The following is a 16,847-nucleotide window of genomic DNA, read 5'->3' as shown; positions in this document are numbered from 1 at the left end:
AATGATTAAAAATTGGGTGTATTTTGGATATGCCAGTGTCAAAGTTCAATAATTAACTAATACATCTCAAAACTTAAGTTTAAACTTTAGTGCGTTCAGTAATATGACTTCCGGGTAACAGATTTGTGTGGTGTGCCAACATGAATCAACAAAAGTTAACTATTAATCCGTTCAATATTTGAACTATAGGATTATAAATATCTGTAAAATTAATAATAGAAACAAAAGAAGCTTGTTATGTTAAAATGGTAATACTTAACCTTAAATTAGTGACTATCTTTGACACATAATATCCTTGAACTAATATATTATAATGTGCAGTGTGCACTTTACGATAAATTTAATTTTAAGCTCTGCCAAAATTCAGATCCAAATGTTTTCGATCGAATAAAAAAAAAAAAAAAAATAAGAAGAACCTATTATTACTAAATTAAATACAAATAAACATATTTTCAGTTGACAGTGAATATAGGTAACTATTTAAAAATATTTTGTTAAATTTAGTTCAGTTTATCCATAAATTGTTTCTCTTTTTGGGCAAATTGAATTATTTCAAAGTTCTAATAACTAATTACAAAAAACGTTGTGATTAGTGTTAATAGTTTTATACCTAATATAAAATATAGGTATTAATATAATATTTTAGCTTTATATCAATTTAAAATACAAAATTAATATTATATGAACAAATAAAGGTATGTAGGTAAATCTAATTATTTATAGTATTTTTTTTCTTTTAAAAGAACAATATAAAATACTTAGTGAGTTTCAATAAAATGATCCACAATATTGCAGTGATGAATATTAGTTAAAAATAGATCAAACACAAGTGACGTCATACAATAATTTTAGATAAACAAATATGTTTATAGGTAGGTAGTAATGCAAAATAATACATTTCAGAGAAAGGAGCTGGTTTTTCTAATAACATTTTTTTTTTAAATTATCAAATTGAAATAAATCTACAATATTTACATATAATCTTTGTACAATTAGAGGTTTGATAAGTGACAAATAGAATTACTTCTAAAAAGAATTTTGGATGTTCCTGAATGATTTTTCAACAGAAAAAAATTTAAAATACCTTTTACATAATATTTTTTATCAATTTGTTATGTTTAAAAAAAATAGTTTTCAGATTTTAATTTAATAATTTAAATTAATTCCGGAAAAATAAGGGCATTTTTATTATATTTATATCTGGTCTTATAGCTTATGTAGGTATAATATACAGTTTAATCGTCGACTATAGACAAATCGTTACTTCTTAATACCACTGTAATAACGATTGGGTTTTTAACAAGACATAATTTTAGAGGCCATACATACAATAGGTATAAAAATTTAACCATAGATCTTAATACTTAGTTAATACTCTAATTGTACCCATGAGGTACAGATTGTGTATATATAAAAAAAAAAATCTTAATAATATGTGTAATGGTTACCAGAGCTTTGCTTTGCTTTGCTTTGGGAGGGGTGGCTATGCCGTTTACTATTCCAGGCTTGTGCCTCTACTAGTGGATGGATTTTGGGGTTGATTGGTAGGTTCAGTTATGTTAGTCAGTCCAATTTAATGGGTATGGTTTGAGTAAACGTTTGGTGGTTGGAGGGGAGTGGGTTTTACCTAAGAGGCGGATATGATCGTAGTCGGAAAAAGAGTTATTGTAGAACATTGTTTTTGATTGAGAGCAAATGGAATTTTGGATAGATTTGAAGTTGGCTGATTTTAAAAGGGCCGAGTTTCTAACGATAGAGGGCATACCGGTTATCGTGCGTATGCCGATGTTTTGGACGGATGGTTACCAGAGCACTTAGCACTGTAGTACTTACACGGTAATATCATGCACCATGGTAACGCCAGATATGGTGTTCTAAACCATGGTAGCAGTATATCGTATCGTTATCGAGCGGTTGAATAACAAAAAAATATATGATAATATTTTAATAAATAATAATATACCTGTATTATACTCTATAGTCTTTTGAGATTTATAATAATAAAAGTTTCTCGAAATTTCTAGAACTTATTTCTCTACCCGGCTTGCACCTACGCGTTTTTACCCATGGTTTCGTAAGTACAAAATACACACATACACACAAAATAATAATAATAATAATAGCGGTATTGAAACGAAACGAGAAAAAAACGGAAAGGGAACGTTTCATCTAATATGTTATAAACGTTTCGTTACTCGCCACACTATAATACAATATAGGTAATATATATTTAGTTATTCTCGTCGCCTACACTGTGTGCGCGTGCGCGGTCGGCCAGCATCCGCGTGAAAATAGTGGGTGTTCGATTTTCACTCATATAGACCGAGTGCGGACCCGCTGGCGTCAGTCATACCCCGAGTGTGTAACGCAACGAGCGTGTCTACGACAGCCGATTTTCACTTTTCAGCGGAATACAATCCATAAACCATTTCTTTATATCACATCGTTTAATTACTACTGTAAATTGTGATAATATAATATTGTATATTATTACTGTTGCGAATTTTTACCCCTTCAAATATCCTCGTCCGTTCCGTTATTGATTATTTTATTTGGACACGCTAAAATATAAATGGCACACAACACTGGCGTCAAGCGAGACATCCCTATCAAATTGGGCGACTTCAGCGTGATCGACTCAGAGTTCAGCAACATCCGCGAGCGTTTCGACGCTGAAATGCGAAAGATGGAAGACGAGATGACCAAGTTCCGTTCAGAACTCATGAACAAAGAGTCGAACTTTTTCAAGAGCACGTCCAAGTTAGTATTTAAAATAAAAATATTATCGATCTTACTGTTATTTTACTTAATTTGTATAATCGGACTAGTTTCTGCAGTATAGGTCAGGTTTTTCGAAAAATTCGACATAGGTATTTTTAATTTCGATGCCTGTACTACACTCGCAGTTATTACTATAAAAAAACGGTATAATTCAAACAAATAATTACTATAATATATTATATTATCTAATAAATTATTGTTATTTTTTTTTTGCCATTCGATATTTTTAAAAGGACATCACACGTGGAAGAAAAGTCCTTGTAAGTACAATAATATAATAGTTTTTGAAATTGGCATGCCAATTTGCATTTATTTCTTATAGCACATAAGCAGTTTTGCACCTTTAAGGGTTTAGAATGTTTAGATTATAATTCATAGCATCTGTATAATACACAATATTATTTAATATATTTTCTTTATTAATTTGCATATACCTGATCATTAAGAGCACTAGAAACCAATATAATAGGATTACACATAATAATAAAGTAACTAACCTACCTCAAATTGTAGGTATTTCAAAAATTATTTTCAATATTACTCAAATCGTTTACAAAGGTGCTCTGAATACCAACATATTATAATAATACATTAATTACTGGTGAAAATATATCATAGGTCGGTAGTATATTGACTATTGATATTTTGACTCTGCTTTGAAAGTGGGATTAAAAAATGTCAATAGGTACCTACTTCATTATTTAAAAGGAATTTTGAATAATGTAAATGTAAAAAAGACGTTAATTTAATTGGGTATTTTAAACGAATTTACATAATAGGTTGGTTTATTAGTAAATACTTCAAAGTCGTGTTTAAAATATGACCTCCTAAAATGTTCAAGTCATTTGAATAATTGTTCTCAAATAGTTTACGATTACGATTTCATTGGTAAAATGAAATATAAATATACTTATTCAATATTTTACTGCGTGTGTATTATTATAGCTTATGCATTTATGATTAGTTTTTATAGTCGTGTTGATGTATAAAGTAATAGCAATGATAATAATACGTAGGTAGATGTATAACATTCAGATACCTCAACAACTGTAGTCTTTATGAATAACGATGACTGTCTAGACTTGTATAGACATTATGTGTTCAATAAAATTATCGTGTGATGTTTACCTATATGGGCTATATGTATCTCAAATATCGGATTTAAATTTAAAATACAACTATACGACTGTTCCGTATGGGAACGTAACGTCGTAACCATCTGCGTAGGTATACTTCCATGACGTTTGTAATAGGTACCTGGTACATAGGTATTTTTTGTATGTATTGACTTATATTGTTATATTATGGTTCTTCGGGCAGAACCTAGAGGGTTATAATATTATTATATCGTTATTCGTTATTATAAAGTTGCGGGTTTGAAGAGGAGTGCGCGTTTGTACGAAACGGTTCGTGAATCATCTGTGGGTTGACATTGATTGCGTTCGTTCTGCACGGTTTTGCACACAACAATGATAGGTCGTGATGGGAATCGCGTTATATTATTGCATCACAACACAATTGGCAATAATTGCGGTAGAACTGCGTTTTAAATCTGACGTGTGTGTAATATTATTTTTCTTATTTAATTTACTGCTTACGGTAACGCACACCGCGGCCACAGATCAAATGACACAATAAACGTATAACATATGGGTAGGTAGCTTAAGTTTGTGATTTCCTAGCTCATGTTTACCAAGTATCATAATATACAGCATTCTCGCCAGGTGAAATTCTTACGAGAATTTGTCTTTGATTTGAGAATTTGTCAAACAACTAAAAAAAAAAACAAACAGAATACTAGATAAACATACTATTTTTTGAGTATTTAAAGAGGTCTAATCTTGCGCAAATTGATTACATAATTGTTTTTGTTAATATTCAAAATAGTTATTTTAGAAATTTAAATATACCTAATATCTTATAAAATATTGTAATCGATTATTCATACGTTTGTAATGATTTAGTTTTTTTTGGCGTTATAATACTATAATAGTATGATATACATATTGGTAATAGTAATAAGTGTACTTAAGATGCTCATTACCCAGGTATATTTGCAGAATATGACACGCATGGCATAGGTTTTTGGTTTAGTCTACTCAAATTATATATATTTTGTCAGACGTGGGCAAAATCATATAATATATATTATATATATTTATTTTATGAACATACATATTATACGCAATACGCGTCTGAATTAATGCAGGATATTATTGGAAGTAGTATAAATTACAATACACTTGGATGATAGTGGCGACGGCAGCGTCGCAGAAATTCTCATATACCATAATATTATTGACTTACTTACGACCACACTGAAGCAAATATTATAAAGGTCTCCAATATTAATATCATATAGTTTATTGCATCGTGGTCACGGAACTGTACTTACACTATAGCAACATATCATATTATGTATGTATATATAAGGTATGACGTGTTAAGTTTCAAACATTCGTCGTATCAGAATATTTTATTTAAATTGATTTCCGTATCCAACGTTCGTGCTAAGGATTGTTGCAGAAATATCGCGATATAATTGTACAGTTCTAGCGTGTATTGAAATAACTCCAGAGGGAATTGAATATAATGTTTTCTTTATTTCGACACGCGGTTTCAACAATTAAAAACTTGTTCGATAAAAACTGTTTAAAACGTATTTGAAACAACGGGATTTTAAGACGAAACCCCTCTACGTGTATGATATAATAAAATATAATGAAAACGAAAATGTTCTCGGGCGTATACATGTCTGCCTAAAATAGAACTATGTGATCACTGGGACGGTGTGGATTTTTGAAATGTCAAGTGTTATTTTTTTTTTCTTTATTGTAAGCTTGTCTATTGTGCATCTCTCAAAATAATGTCTAAAAATTCTTTTGGGTTTATTTAGGTAGGTATTTAAAACACCTTTTCGTGATATTTAAATAGTCTCTAATAAGCCACGACCCAACTAGAAAATCGTAATATTGAACACAATGTACATGTATATAGCCATAGGTACTGCTACTATTTAAAAAAAATATAAATGTCAAAAAAAAATATATAAGTAGGTACGATAAAATATTATTCAAAGTACAATGTACATATTAAAATAAGATTGCAACTTCATTAATCAAATGATTTATATAACTACATGTTCGCAATTTAAACCACATTGTATTTTATTTTATTTTTGCACTGTTTAGGCTTATATTAGTTACATGTTGTTTTTTCAAGGTGACATTTTTTTTAGCATTATAATATATTTATATAACATAATATAAGCTCTTATGTACATTTCACTTTACAGCCACTCAAAACATATGCGTTGCACTATATATCTATCTATGAGTTAGACCTAACTATTCAAATTAAATTATTGTTCTATCACTGCAGTAAAATTGTATGTATTATTTATCAGATTGAAATTATTTGTAGGGTTCTATTTTACTATAAATATTTTATTTTATAAATTATAAATTATATTTTATTACATTGTAATAGTTTGTTTGCTTTTCAATGATTTAATTATATTTTGTATGAATTTTTTGATTATTTGCTCAACATTATTTAATTCAAAATATCCTATTAATATTTATATCATTTTTACAATCACAAGTACTGTCCACGTTATTACCTTATTTTTCAACGCAAAGGTTTTTATCATCTTCTAAAATCTTACTTTTCCATTATTTTTTTTATCGAGTTTATTTATTGTCTTTACTATATATATATATATTATATATATTTGTTTGTATTATTATAAGTATAATAGAAGCCGTATAATATACAACTATTTGACCTCATAGTTCATCCGTAACACACCAAATTGAAAAATAAAAATATTTTTGAGTGGGCACATTTAAATTAACAGTTGAATGGCAACTGATCGAGAAGAGCTATAGTTTCTTTCCAACCCACGTTTGCTCTTAAACAATATAGACTACCTATAACATAGTCTATAGTATCAATGCATTTTAAACTAATATTTTTTCATAGTACATATTTTTAAATTGTATAAACTAAAATCATCATCATTACCACGTGTTTGTGCTAAAATAACATATTATGATACTAAATTAATATTCAGATATTATATATTTATAGGAAATTATAAGTCTCAATTTATCAGTCAGTATGTAATTGTTCTGTAATCAGAATTGTAACTACTAACTACCTATACTATTTTTACTGATTTGTATAATCTCAACATTCCATTAAATATACAGAAATTCGAGTTTTATAGCAACGGAAATATTAGTTGATTTAAATTATTGTAGAACTTCAATAGTTATGTAGGTTTAGAATGTGTAATAGTAATAATGATAGTTGGCATTGTTAAATAGTAACTTAATTTGTGAAACAAAACATCACTTATGCTAATGGAAATTCCAAAATCGTTAACCTAAATAGCTTAGAAAATTGTTTAATCCTTTTATAGGTACAACGATAAATGAATATTATAGTACTTACTACTTAGTTGATTAATAATACAAAATAATTAAAATATATAACTGAATCATAGGAATGTATAAATACAAAATTATGTCGAGTATAAAATGTTTGTCATGATTCATGAATCATGATTAATGGTTGTGTACTAGTCGCATTATTTTACAAGGATTTTAGTTGAGCCATAATTTATTTATATGCATATATATGTACATGTATTTTTATGATTTCATATCTAATAATAAATACAGTACAAAATCTTGATTTTTTTGTTCAGGAATGTCTACTCTGTTAATATCTTTTTAAGAATATATACTATCGCTCTTAACTGCAAGTTTCTGAAAAATATCATACGCACGATGTACATTTATGACACTTAAGCATTTTTTTTTTATCATTATTACTATTCTTTTATATGCATGTGTTTTAAAATAACATGGTATTATTTAGATTTTTTTTTTAAATTTATATTTTGTCTATTGTTTCCAGCTCTCAGAACACAATCTCTTCGAACCACAGCGATTTGCCAGCCAGCCGACTAACCGGGGCTACACCTAGTGGTTGGGTCGAAAGCATCAACTCGCCGCTGATTCAAGAAGATGGAGACAACAAAATGTTGAAACTCAGATTCGACGTCAGTCAATATGAACCCGAGGAAATCGTTGTCAAGACCGTTGACAATAAACTATTGGTAAGTGCCAAGAATATGAATATCGTTCACGTGACCCACCAACGTATACCTACCTGTGTTAGTACGTTTTGCTGTACACAGTAAAATAATATTATGCTGTAACAAGAATAATAATATTATTATTGTAATTACTATACCGTTGTACTTGTATGACGAACGAGGTTTCGAGATAGGCACGATAGAAAATATAAGACAATCGCACCGGATGCGACGTACGCCGTTTATAATACACATCGCGGGTGTTCTATATAAACTTCCAGCACGACGAGTAACGAGATGATTTCGAAACCGGTTGTATTAAAATTATACACTTGGTAGGTATTAGCCATTAGCGTTCCTCAGCTATAGACATATTTATATGTGTATGGTGCATACCGGTGTCCTCTGCAATTTATACGTAAATATTAAAGAGGATCGTGTCAAGTGCGCATGTGTGGGTAGATGGACCGAAACTTTTAAAGCCGGAAACGAATTTGTAACAAAAAATAGCTCACGACTTAAATTTCCACTTTATACAATATACATCTGTAGAAATAATTGTGTAAAGTGCTATATACCTATACTATTAATATAGAGGCACAGTGCTGATATAAAAACGTAGGTAGGTATAATTGTTAAAATAAGCCACGGATGATTTGTCCCGACCTTCACACATTTAAATATTTAATGTCATGTGGACGTCGGCGGCCTCGACGTTATTTAAAAAAATTTATTTCACAAAGCTTAAAAAAAAAATCGATATACATAAGATTATAATAATCGTTTACCTATGTAATACTATCAGTAACTATTGTTATAAAATATATGCCTCACATATAAAAAATACAATACAAATATTTTGGAAACCTTGTGAAACAAAACAGATTTGTTACACCAATCTGGGGGTATCGGATTTTGAAAATTCATCATTTTGTGGATTTTCCAAACCCTTTAGTGTAATGTACCTAGGTTTATTTAAGTATATAATTTACTATATATTTACATAATATTTTAAAGTCCGCCTGTTTTTTGTCCCACGGAGGAGGGAGTGCCCGTTTATTTAGATGAAAAAAAAATAAACATCCACACAAACACACACTCACGCACACTGGCACAAACATACTTGAAAACGACCCACGCCTTAATCGACCTTGTCTACACCCGATAAACTCCATAAATGGTTAGAAGCCTTCAAACCAATAATGATCTCGTGTGCAAGATGCAATATTTTATAATATTATATTGCATTCACATATTATATTATATTATACTCCGTTACCTACATTCCGACACAAATATATTATTATGATAAACGTATTAACAATATAGAAAACTCAAAACACCATAATTACCTACATTATATTCTATGATTGATATAATTTATAAGGGATGATAACACTGTATAGTATACATGCTTTATTATATTATAATGAGAAATTCAATTTTTATGATTACCATTTTATTTTTATGCTTGTTATGTACTTACTGGCTACTGCCTATACATAATATCCAGTTAAACCACGTATTATATAAGAACAATCCGTGTTAAAGCTATCACATTTTAAGTACCTATAATTGGTGAAAAACATATTATTAAATAACTATAAATATCTTCAATCTTCAATATATATAAATTAAGAATAGTAAAGTTTAACATTCAAATTTGTTGATATTTTTTTATTTTTTATAAAGAATGTTTACGATCCGTGTTATAGTAGCACAATAATCAAATGTAAAAATGTATATACAGTTCAACATGATTAATATGAAGAGGGAGACAAACCAGTGATGGAACCCAACGTGAAATTAGATTACCTAAGTTAATAGATCTCTGCATGCAATGATTTTTTTTTTGAGCTACTCGTTTAAACCATAAACACTACACTTCCCTGCAGAGACATGTATCTAACTTATTCAATTCAATTAATGCAAAATCTATCTAACATAATTTCTCTAATTTATTAATTCTGTATTCTGGTAGGAGCAAAAGCTCGGAACATAGGATCATAGACAAAGCAATGCAATAATTTCTCTTGAGCCGATAGATGGGATTTATGGGTTCAGTATTGATTTTTGGATGAGATTCTATTGCATATGTCCATACTCCATATTGGTTGCAAAAACCTTCTTATTTATGCTGTTTTTTTATATTATAATTTAAATATTAATTATACTGAATTACTATAATTTACTGTTTTTGTATAATTTGTTAATGTAATTAAAAAAATTACCTCTTTAATCGTAAATAAACGTATATTAATAATAAAATATAGATAGTAAAGTACACGAAAAAATAAATTTTACTATTAGGTACCTATCTAAATGAATTAATATTAAAAAAGTATTTATTCGTCTAGTTTAGAAATCTAGAGATCAATTATCATTTCAATATGGTAATTGTATTGTAAAATTCATAAATAGAGAAGTGTACAACATTTTTACTATTTAATTCATAAAACAATTTAGGTACTACTTTGAGCACGACATTGTTAGCATATTACGCTCTAATGATTTGAACAAAGTCACTGAACCAATTTAACTCGATCTTCAACACATAATATTTAATGGTCTGATTTCAAAAATGTATCCTTTAAACAGTTTAAACATATTATTTCGATTAGTGTTATATAATAATATCTTTCAGAACGTTGGATTTTGAATTATTTAAATTTAAATTGTTATTATATTTTATACAATATTTATAAGATATTTTATTTCATATAATAATATGTCGAAAATCTAAAGGTATATTAATGCCAAGATAACATACATAATATTGAATTTAACCAATTATGGCCAAATAGCAAATCTAGATAATTAAGTTCTCAAATTTGTAGAACACATTAAATTAATAATTTTATCTACATTTAATATTAAGATATATTATGTAATTTTAAATTAAAAATTAAACTATACAAAGTTTATACAAGTGCTACTCTGTATTTTATAACGGTTAAGTTATAATACATATTATGGAACATATTAAACACAATTATATTGTATTATTTGTGATCATTTGTCTAATGATTTATTTTCCATTTGTTAAGGTACACGCCAAGCATGAAGAAAAAACAGATTCTAAATCCGTATACAGGGAATACAACCGGGAATTCTTACTTCCGAAAGGCACCAATCCGGAAGCTATCAAATCATCTCTTAGCAAAGACGGCGTGTTGACTGTTGAAGCACCGTTGCCTGCCTTAGGAGGGCCTGATAAATTGATTCCAATCTCGCATCATTAAATATTTTTCCATCTAGTGAACCACTTTTAGAATGCATTATCATTTTAATTTTAATTTTAATATCTTAATTTTTAATTAATTCATTTTTGAAAAAATAAACATGTTGTTTTTAATTACCTTCTGTAAGCCATTATAATATCTTTTTTTTTCCATTGTTAAACAAAAATCATAAAATATAATATAATAAATATATTTATATATATATATACTTTTTTTTATCTATGCAAACAGCATTAAAATTGCAGCATAGAATTATTATTATATCTATTGCGCACGCATATGATATTTACAAAGCTTCATACAACGCAATTACGTTGCACCTCACAAATAATACCTACCTATATGTTAATATGTTGAAACATAATTTAAGCTAGTTCCTACAATATTGTTTCTGTAATCACTGAGTTTCAGAATTAATTAATTTATAATTATAAAAACAAAAAAATATATTTAGCTACACAAATGACAAATTTATGTTATACAATAATATATACCTATTGTATTATATTTTTATGATTATAATGAAAAGAAGATAGAAATAGGTGCAATTAATTGGCTAATGTTCATTAACATATTATATATTAAATACATATATATTTATTTCGTTCAATCGATAAAACAAAGAAAAATTGTATTTTAATTATTATTATTATTATTATTACATTTTTATTGTTATAATTATCTATACTAATATAAATTATTTGCCTTTTTTCATGACGTGATTGATTTTTTTTCTTGCTTATTCAAACAAAAAAGCCAAAATGCTTTCGTGACAGGAAGCACACCAAATAGTCTAAATTTATCATCAAATGCTGCTGGAACATATTTAGAACTGCTGTCGCCGTCTCGGGCCGTGATCGGTTTTTTGGACTGAGTTCAACGCCCAATCTAGATAGTAGTAACAACTATTTTACGAGTGCACAAAACACTAAAATAGAATATTTCTTAAGTGTTCCAAAAACACTAGAAGGTACCTAAATATTCTCTTTTGTTTTTTCTTGGGCCTGTGAAATAGTTCTTCGGTAAAATTATACATATTAATTATTATATTTGAACATACATTGCAAACAACATTTATATACTAATAACTGCTGTTGAATTTCGGCATGATACAATCGAAAAATATTTTATATTTTCTGTTTTATATACCACACTTGGTATGTCTATGATACAACATGATAAAACGTGTACCTACGTGGATGTAATATAAAGACGGACGCTTGTTGCATATATTATCAAATCTTAAACACAAAAAAACTCACTTTGCCTATTTTGTAAATTATATAATAGCAATATTATTTTAGATATGGACAAAACGTTATATTAAAAAAAAACAAATATTGAAACAAAAACATCAACCATTATATTAATATGTAGGAGGTACATAACATAATGCATTAAACAATTGTCTAAGGTATTCAACAATATATACCTACATGTATATAAATGGTAATATCGATTGGTTGGTCTAACTTTCAGATTATCGTCTACTTGCGTTTTAACCAATGAACTTAATATTTTATTTAAAATCTCAAACTATATAGGTATAAATTATGTCAACAAACCACTGTCACAAATTATGAACATAGTAAATAGGTACCTATTTATAAAATTTATCTATTCAGTCCAATGTTTCTTTTTTCATTTAAAAACCATAATTTTTCTATGGACCTTGTTTCTTGTACATATTATCATACCAAAATATTTATTGATCTCGGTTCTGTTTAAATAATAATTAAATATTACTGGAATGCTATGTGTTTTATTATAGCCGTGTATGTAATTGGGTCCAAACACGTTTGGATTATGTTTTAAATTTAAATAAATACCTATTCTATACCAATTTAATATTATATTTTTATGATCATTAATTCTTCAACATTGCTACCAAGAAGGATGGTTGAATTTGTGTATTGTTTTGGATAATATTTTCTCAAACTATTTCTGTTGTCAAAAAATTGTGTGAATCTCGAATTGAAATTTTTTCAAAGCAATGTCACCATTTTCATTACCTGTTATTTTTTTTAGAAGTTAGAATAAATACCGAATGAAAAAGGGTAACATATAACAGCATTTTTTACCATCCAAAAATCAGGCAAAATCTTTAATTATCATGTAATATTCATAAAAACAAGATACATTATTGAATAATATAAGCAACTATCTTTTATTTTTACTTTCAATAGGTATACTATTAATAAATTTGACAGTGATTTTTTATGTTTTTCAATAAATTCAGTTAAAATAAAATCAATATTAACCAAGAAAATAAATATTTAAACACATAAAATTAAAGAAATACAAAACAAAGAAACTAGTTAGATAGTATAAATTTCTCACAAATTTGTTCCCATGGAGTAAACTCAAAAAAAAAATATTTAAAATACCTATAGCACTATTTATAGAACTATATAAAACTATAATTACGGGTTCATCCGAAACATCACCATAGATCAAAATATTAACAATCCATCATCCAAATTTTAAAAATATTTCCAATGAACACAGTTATTATTCAAAATATAATATGAATACCTAATATAAGTAATATTATAAATGGCCGGACCCTCCAGTCAAGCTTACACGACATGAAGAGACCATGATCGCCAGAGTACGCATCGGACATACCAGAATCACTCATTCCTATCTTATGCGTAGAGAGCTGAAACCCAGGTGTGAAACATGCAACTGCGAACTCACCGTTAAACATATTTTCCTAGAATGCCCCACTTATCATAACGCTAGATCAAAAGCAAAAATAAACACCTCCTCACTCAAAGACGCACTCGGACCAGGACAAGAAAAAAACATAGTTAACTTCATCAAGATGGCCGACCTTACAACCAACATATTATAAGACAAGAACCAAAGACAGCACATCACAACTATCAATTTCCATTATATTATAAATTAAATATATAAACCATTGTAGGCTAATAAACATTGTATTTGAAGCCTTTAATTAATAAAAAAAAAAAAAAAAAAAAAAAGTAATATTATATAACTTATAATATTTGAAGAGGATTCTAAGTGATTAAATTGTTTGTGTATTTAGATTTTAGACCAATAAGCAAACGAAAAATAAATAGGTAGGTATACTTCGTTAGGTATTCCAATTGTAATATTGAAAAATAATTCTAATTTATTAATAAATGTTTTCTGTGTGTTGTATGAAAACTTTTTTTTTTTGTCTCAGTGGCTTTAATAGTTAATACTTTAAAAGTAAACGGTCATTATGAGAAATTAAGTAAATTAATTTTTAAGCTCCGTACAAAAATTATCAAAAATTAAAAAACGTATTTTATACAAAAATATATGATAGAGACTAACAAATGAAAATTATTTTTCAAAATTAAAATTGCATTACTAACTAGCAGCATGTTTTTTCTCAAGCTATTATTATCATTATTCGTGTAAGTTGGTACAAAACCACATACATGTTTTCTTTCATTAACTTTTGCATTTGCGTATGTATGAATGTATGATTTAGATAAGAACCTGGTAAACATAATACCTATATTGAAACACGCTTATAACCATTAATTAACAATTACAACAGAGTAAAGATCGCTGGTGGTGACGATGAGATTAGAAACTGCTTATATTTTGAACCTTTTGCATTAGGCATTTAAATTTTTTTAGAATTAATGTTTATATTATAAAAATCACAATAATATATTAAAAATAAAAATGCATTTTTAATATAATCTATAAAATACGGTGACGGATTCAAAAGTGTCTAAAATAAATTTTAATCTGTCTCCTGTCTCTAAGAACCTTCTTTATTTTTAGTTTGCTTATTAGTCTATAGGTACTCTAAATGCACAAAAAAACTCCAGTCCTCGTAAGAATTGAGTGGTTATTTTTCACACGACACCGTATAATATCAATTAATATGGTATTTTTAAATAATGTCATAATAAATTATGCAACGATAAATAATGGTGCTGACATAGTACTACTTGTAAATTACATTATTTAAATAGTTATTTGATTAAAACTTCCAAAGATTTAAATTGTAAATGCTTTTATCAAACTCCTTTGAATCCGGTGGTGGCACTTTTGATCCGAATATAATATTACCATAACCTATGTACTTATTAATAATATTTAATATTATGCATAAGAACTTATACTATTCGTTAATTCGTTATATTCGTAATTCATAATTCGTTTACTTTTCCGTTCATTTATTGTGGGAAGTTTATGCCATAAGTGTTATAATCGCCATATCATTTAATCATCAAACCATATCTTGAATATCGGTCGTTTTCCGTTCGCCAAAAAAATAATTATTCAACAGACTGTACAGTATATAAAAGCTGGAGTTATCCAGGGCAGTATACTTTATTCACCTATACTTTATAAAATCTTCACCGCTGACAAACCTAAATCAAACCAAACTCTTCTCGCCTCATTTGCTGACAATACAGCAATATTTACGTTAAATAAATTTTCTGATATCGCATCTCAAAATTTACAATTACATTTAAATAAAATAAAATCTTAGTCCAAAAATTGGAAGATTAAAATCAATGACGGAAAATCTACGCTGGTGAATTTTTCACTTAATATTCACAAGGGAATTCCCTCACTTAAGTTCAATAACAAACCAATTCCGCTCCATTAGTCACCAAACACATAGGTATAACTCTGCAGGATAAAAGATTAACCTGCAGGTCAAACCACCCCAAACAAAAACGAAACAACTAAACTCCCAGCTCCATTTACTTAGACTTCTACTAAAATAAAACTTGAGTCTCAAACACAAACTACTCCTCTGCAAAGTAATCATCAGGCCAGTTGTGGTCATACGGCATCCGAATTTGGTGCTCAGTCAAACCCGCAAATATTCGCCCTATATTACAAGCCTTCCAGTCAATAACCCTAAGACTTATCACTGGTGCTCCATGTTACATAATAAATGCAGCCTTCCATAATGACCTGAAAATACAATCAGTAAATGAGCTTGCAAAGAGCCATTACAAAAGTTTCCATTCAAGATTAACAAACCACATAAACCCCTTTATTCAAAATATGTCCTCTCTTACATTACCACAAATTCGCCGTCGATTAAAAAGAAACTGGTCTATATAGATCTCCTAAAATAGGAGGAAAACAAAAAAAATTTCCGAGATTCTATTAATGAACGGTGTCCCCTCTTCACATTATTCATGTTTGTATATTTTCTATCTTATCCTTATTACTTATTGTTTTTTATTGTCAACAGATTGAATATAGGTATTTGAATAAAAATAAAAGTGTTATAATCAATGCCGCTTACCTATACCCTACACCACTGTGTCCAAGTAAGTCTACTATACTTGAATAAGTATGTAATAAGTGAAAAATAATAGTGTAATTCTAGTAAAATTTAATTGTTGATCCTTGGAACTGAAGAAGAGTTTTCTTGATCACGGATGATCTTCATTGCCTACTGCCTAGTTACTATCCACATTGTTTTTAAAATACTCAATATTTAAAAATCAATGTCCTTACCATTAAGCTACAAACAGTCATACTTTAAATTAAATTAAATACGTAGGTAGGTACCTACTTAATCGTAAAAGTATTCTGCCATTCTGGAATAATATGTAATTTCTAAAGCGTATAGAAAACATACATAATAATAAATACTTAAAGACTAATGATTTTCAGCAATTTGTTTTTGTACCATAATTTATAATAGGACAGGTTCAAAAGATTTAAATTGAAAA

At 28.2% G+C, this 16,847-nt stretch overlaps 1 protein-coding gene across 2 annotated transcripts; it reads left to right on the top strand.

The window, feature by feature from the left end:
• The first annotated feature begins 2,334 nt into the window (after positions 1–2,334).
• On the top strand, positions 2,335–11,334 carry LOC107166363 (alpha-crystallin A chain). Of its 2 annotated transcripts, XM_015514994.2 has the most exons (4): positions 2,335–2,760; positions 3,015–3,041; positions 7,708–7,909; positions 10,936–11,334. In XM_015514994.2, exons 1-4 carry the CDS (start codon positions 2,573–2,575, stop codon positions 11,128–11,130), a joined length of 612 nt encoding a protein of 203 aa, XP_015370480.1. In that variant the 5' UTR covers positions 2,335–2,572; the 3' UTR covers positions 11,131–11,334. The 2 variants fall into 2 exon arrangements, with proteins under 2 accessions (XP_015370480.1, XP_015370481.1); XM_015514995.2 differs by lacking the exon at positions 3,015–3,041 and having other exon boundaries at positions 2,336–2,760.
• The last annotated feature ends 5,513 nt before the right edge of the window (positions 11,335–16,847 follow it).

This window comes from Diuraphis noxia, unplaced genomic scaffold, assembly GCF_037042655.1.
Source record: "Diuraphis noxia isolate RWA-SAM2 unplaced genomic scaffold, SU_Dnox_SAM2 contig0004, whole genome shotgun sequence".
Taxonomy (NCBI): domain Eukaryota; kingdom Metazoa; phylum Arthropoda; class Insecta; order Hemiptera; family Aphididae; genus Diuraphis; species Diuraphis noxia.
Note: the sequence above shows the minus strand (reverse complement) of the source record. Positions and strands in the feature narration are given on the sequence as shown.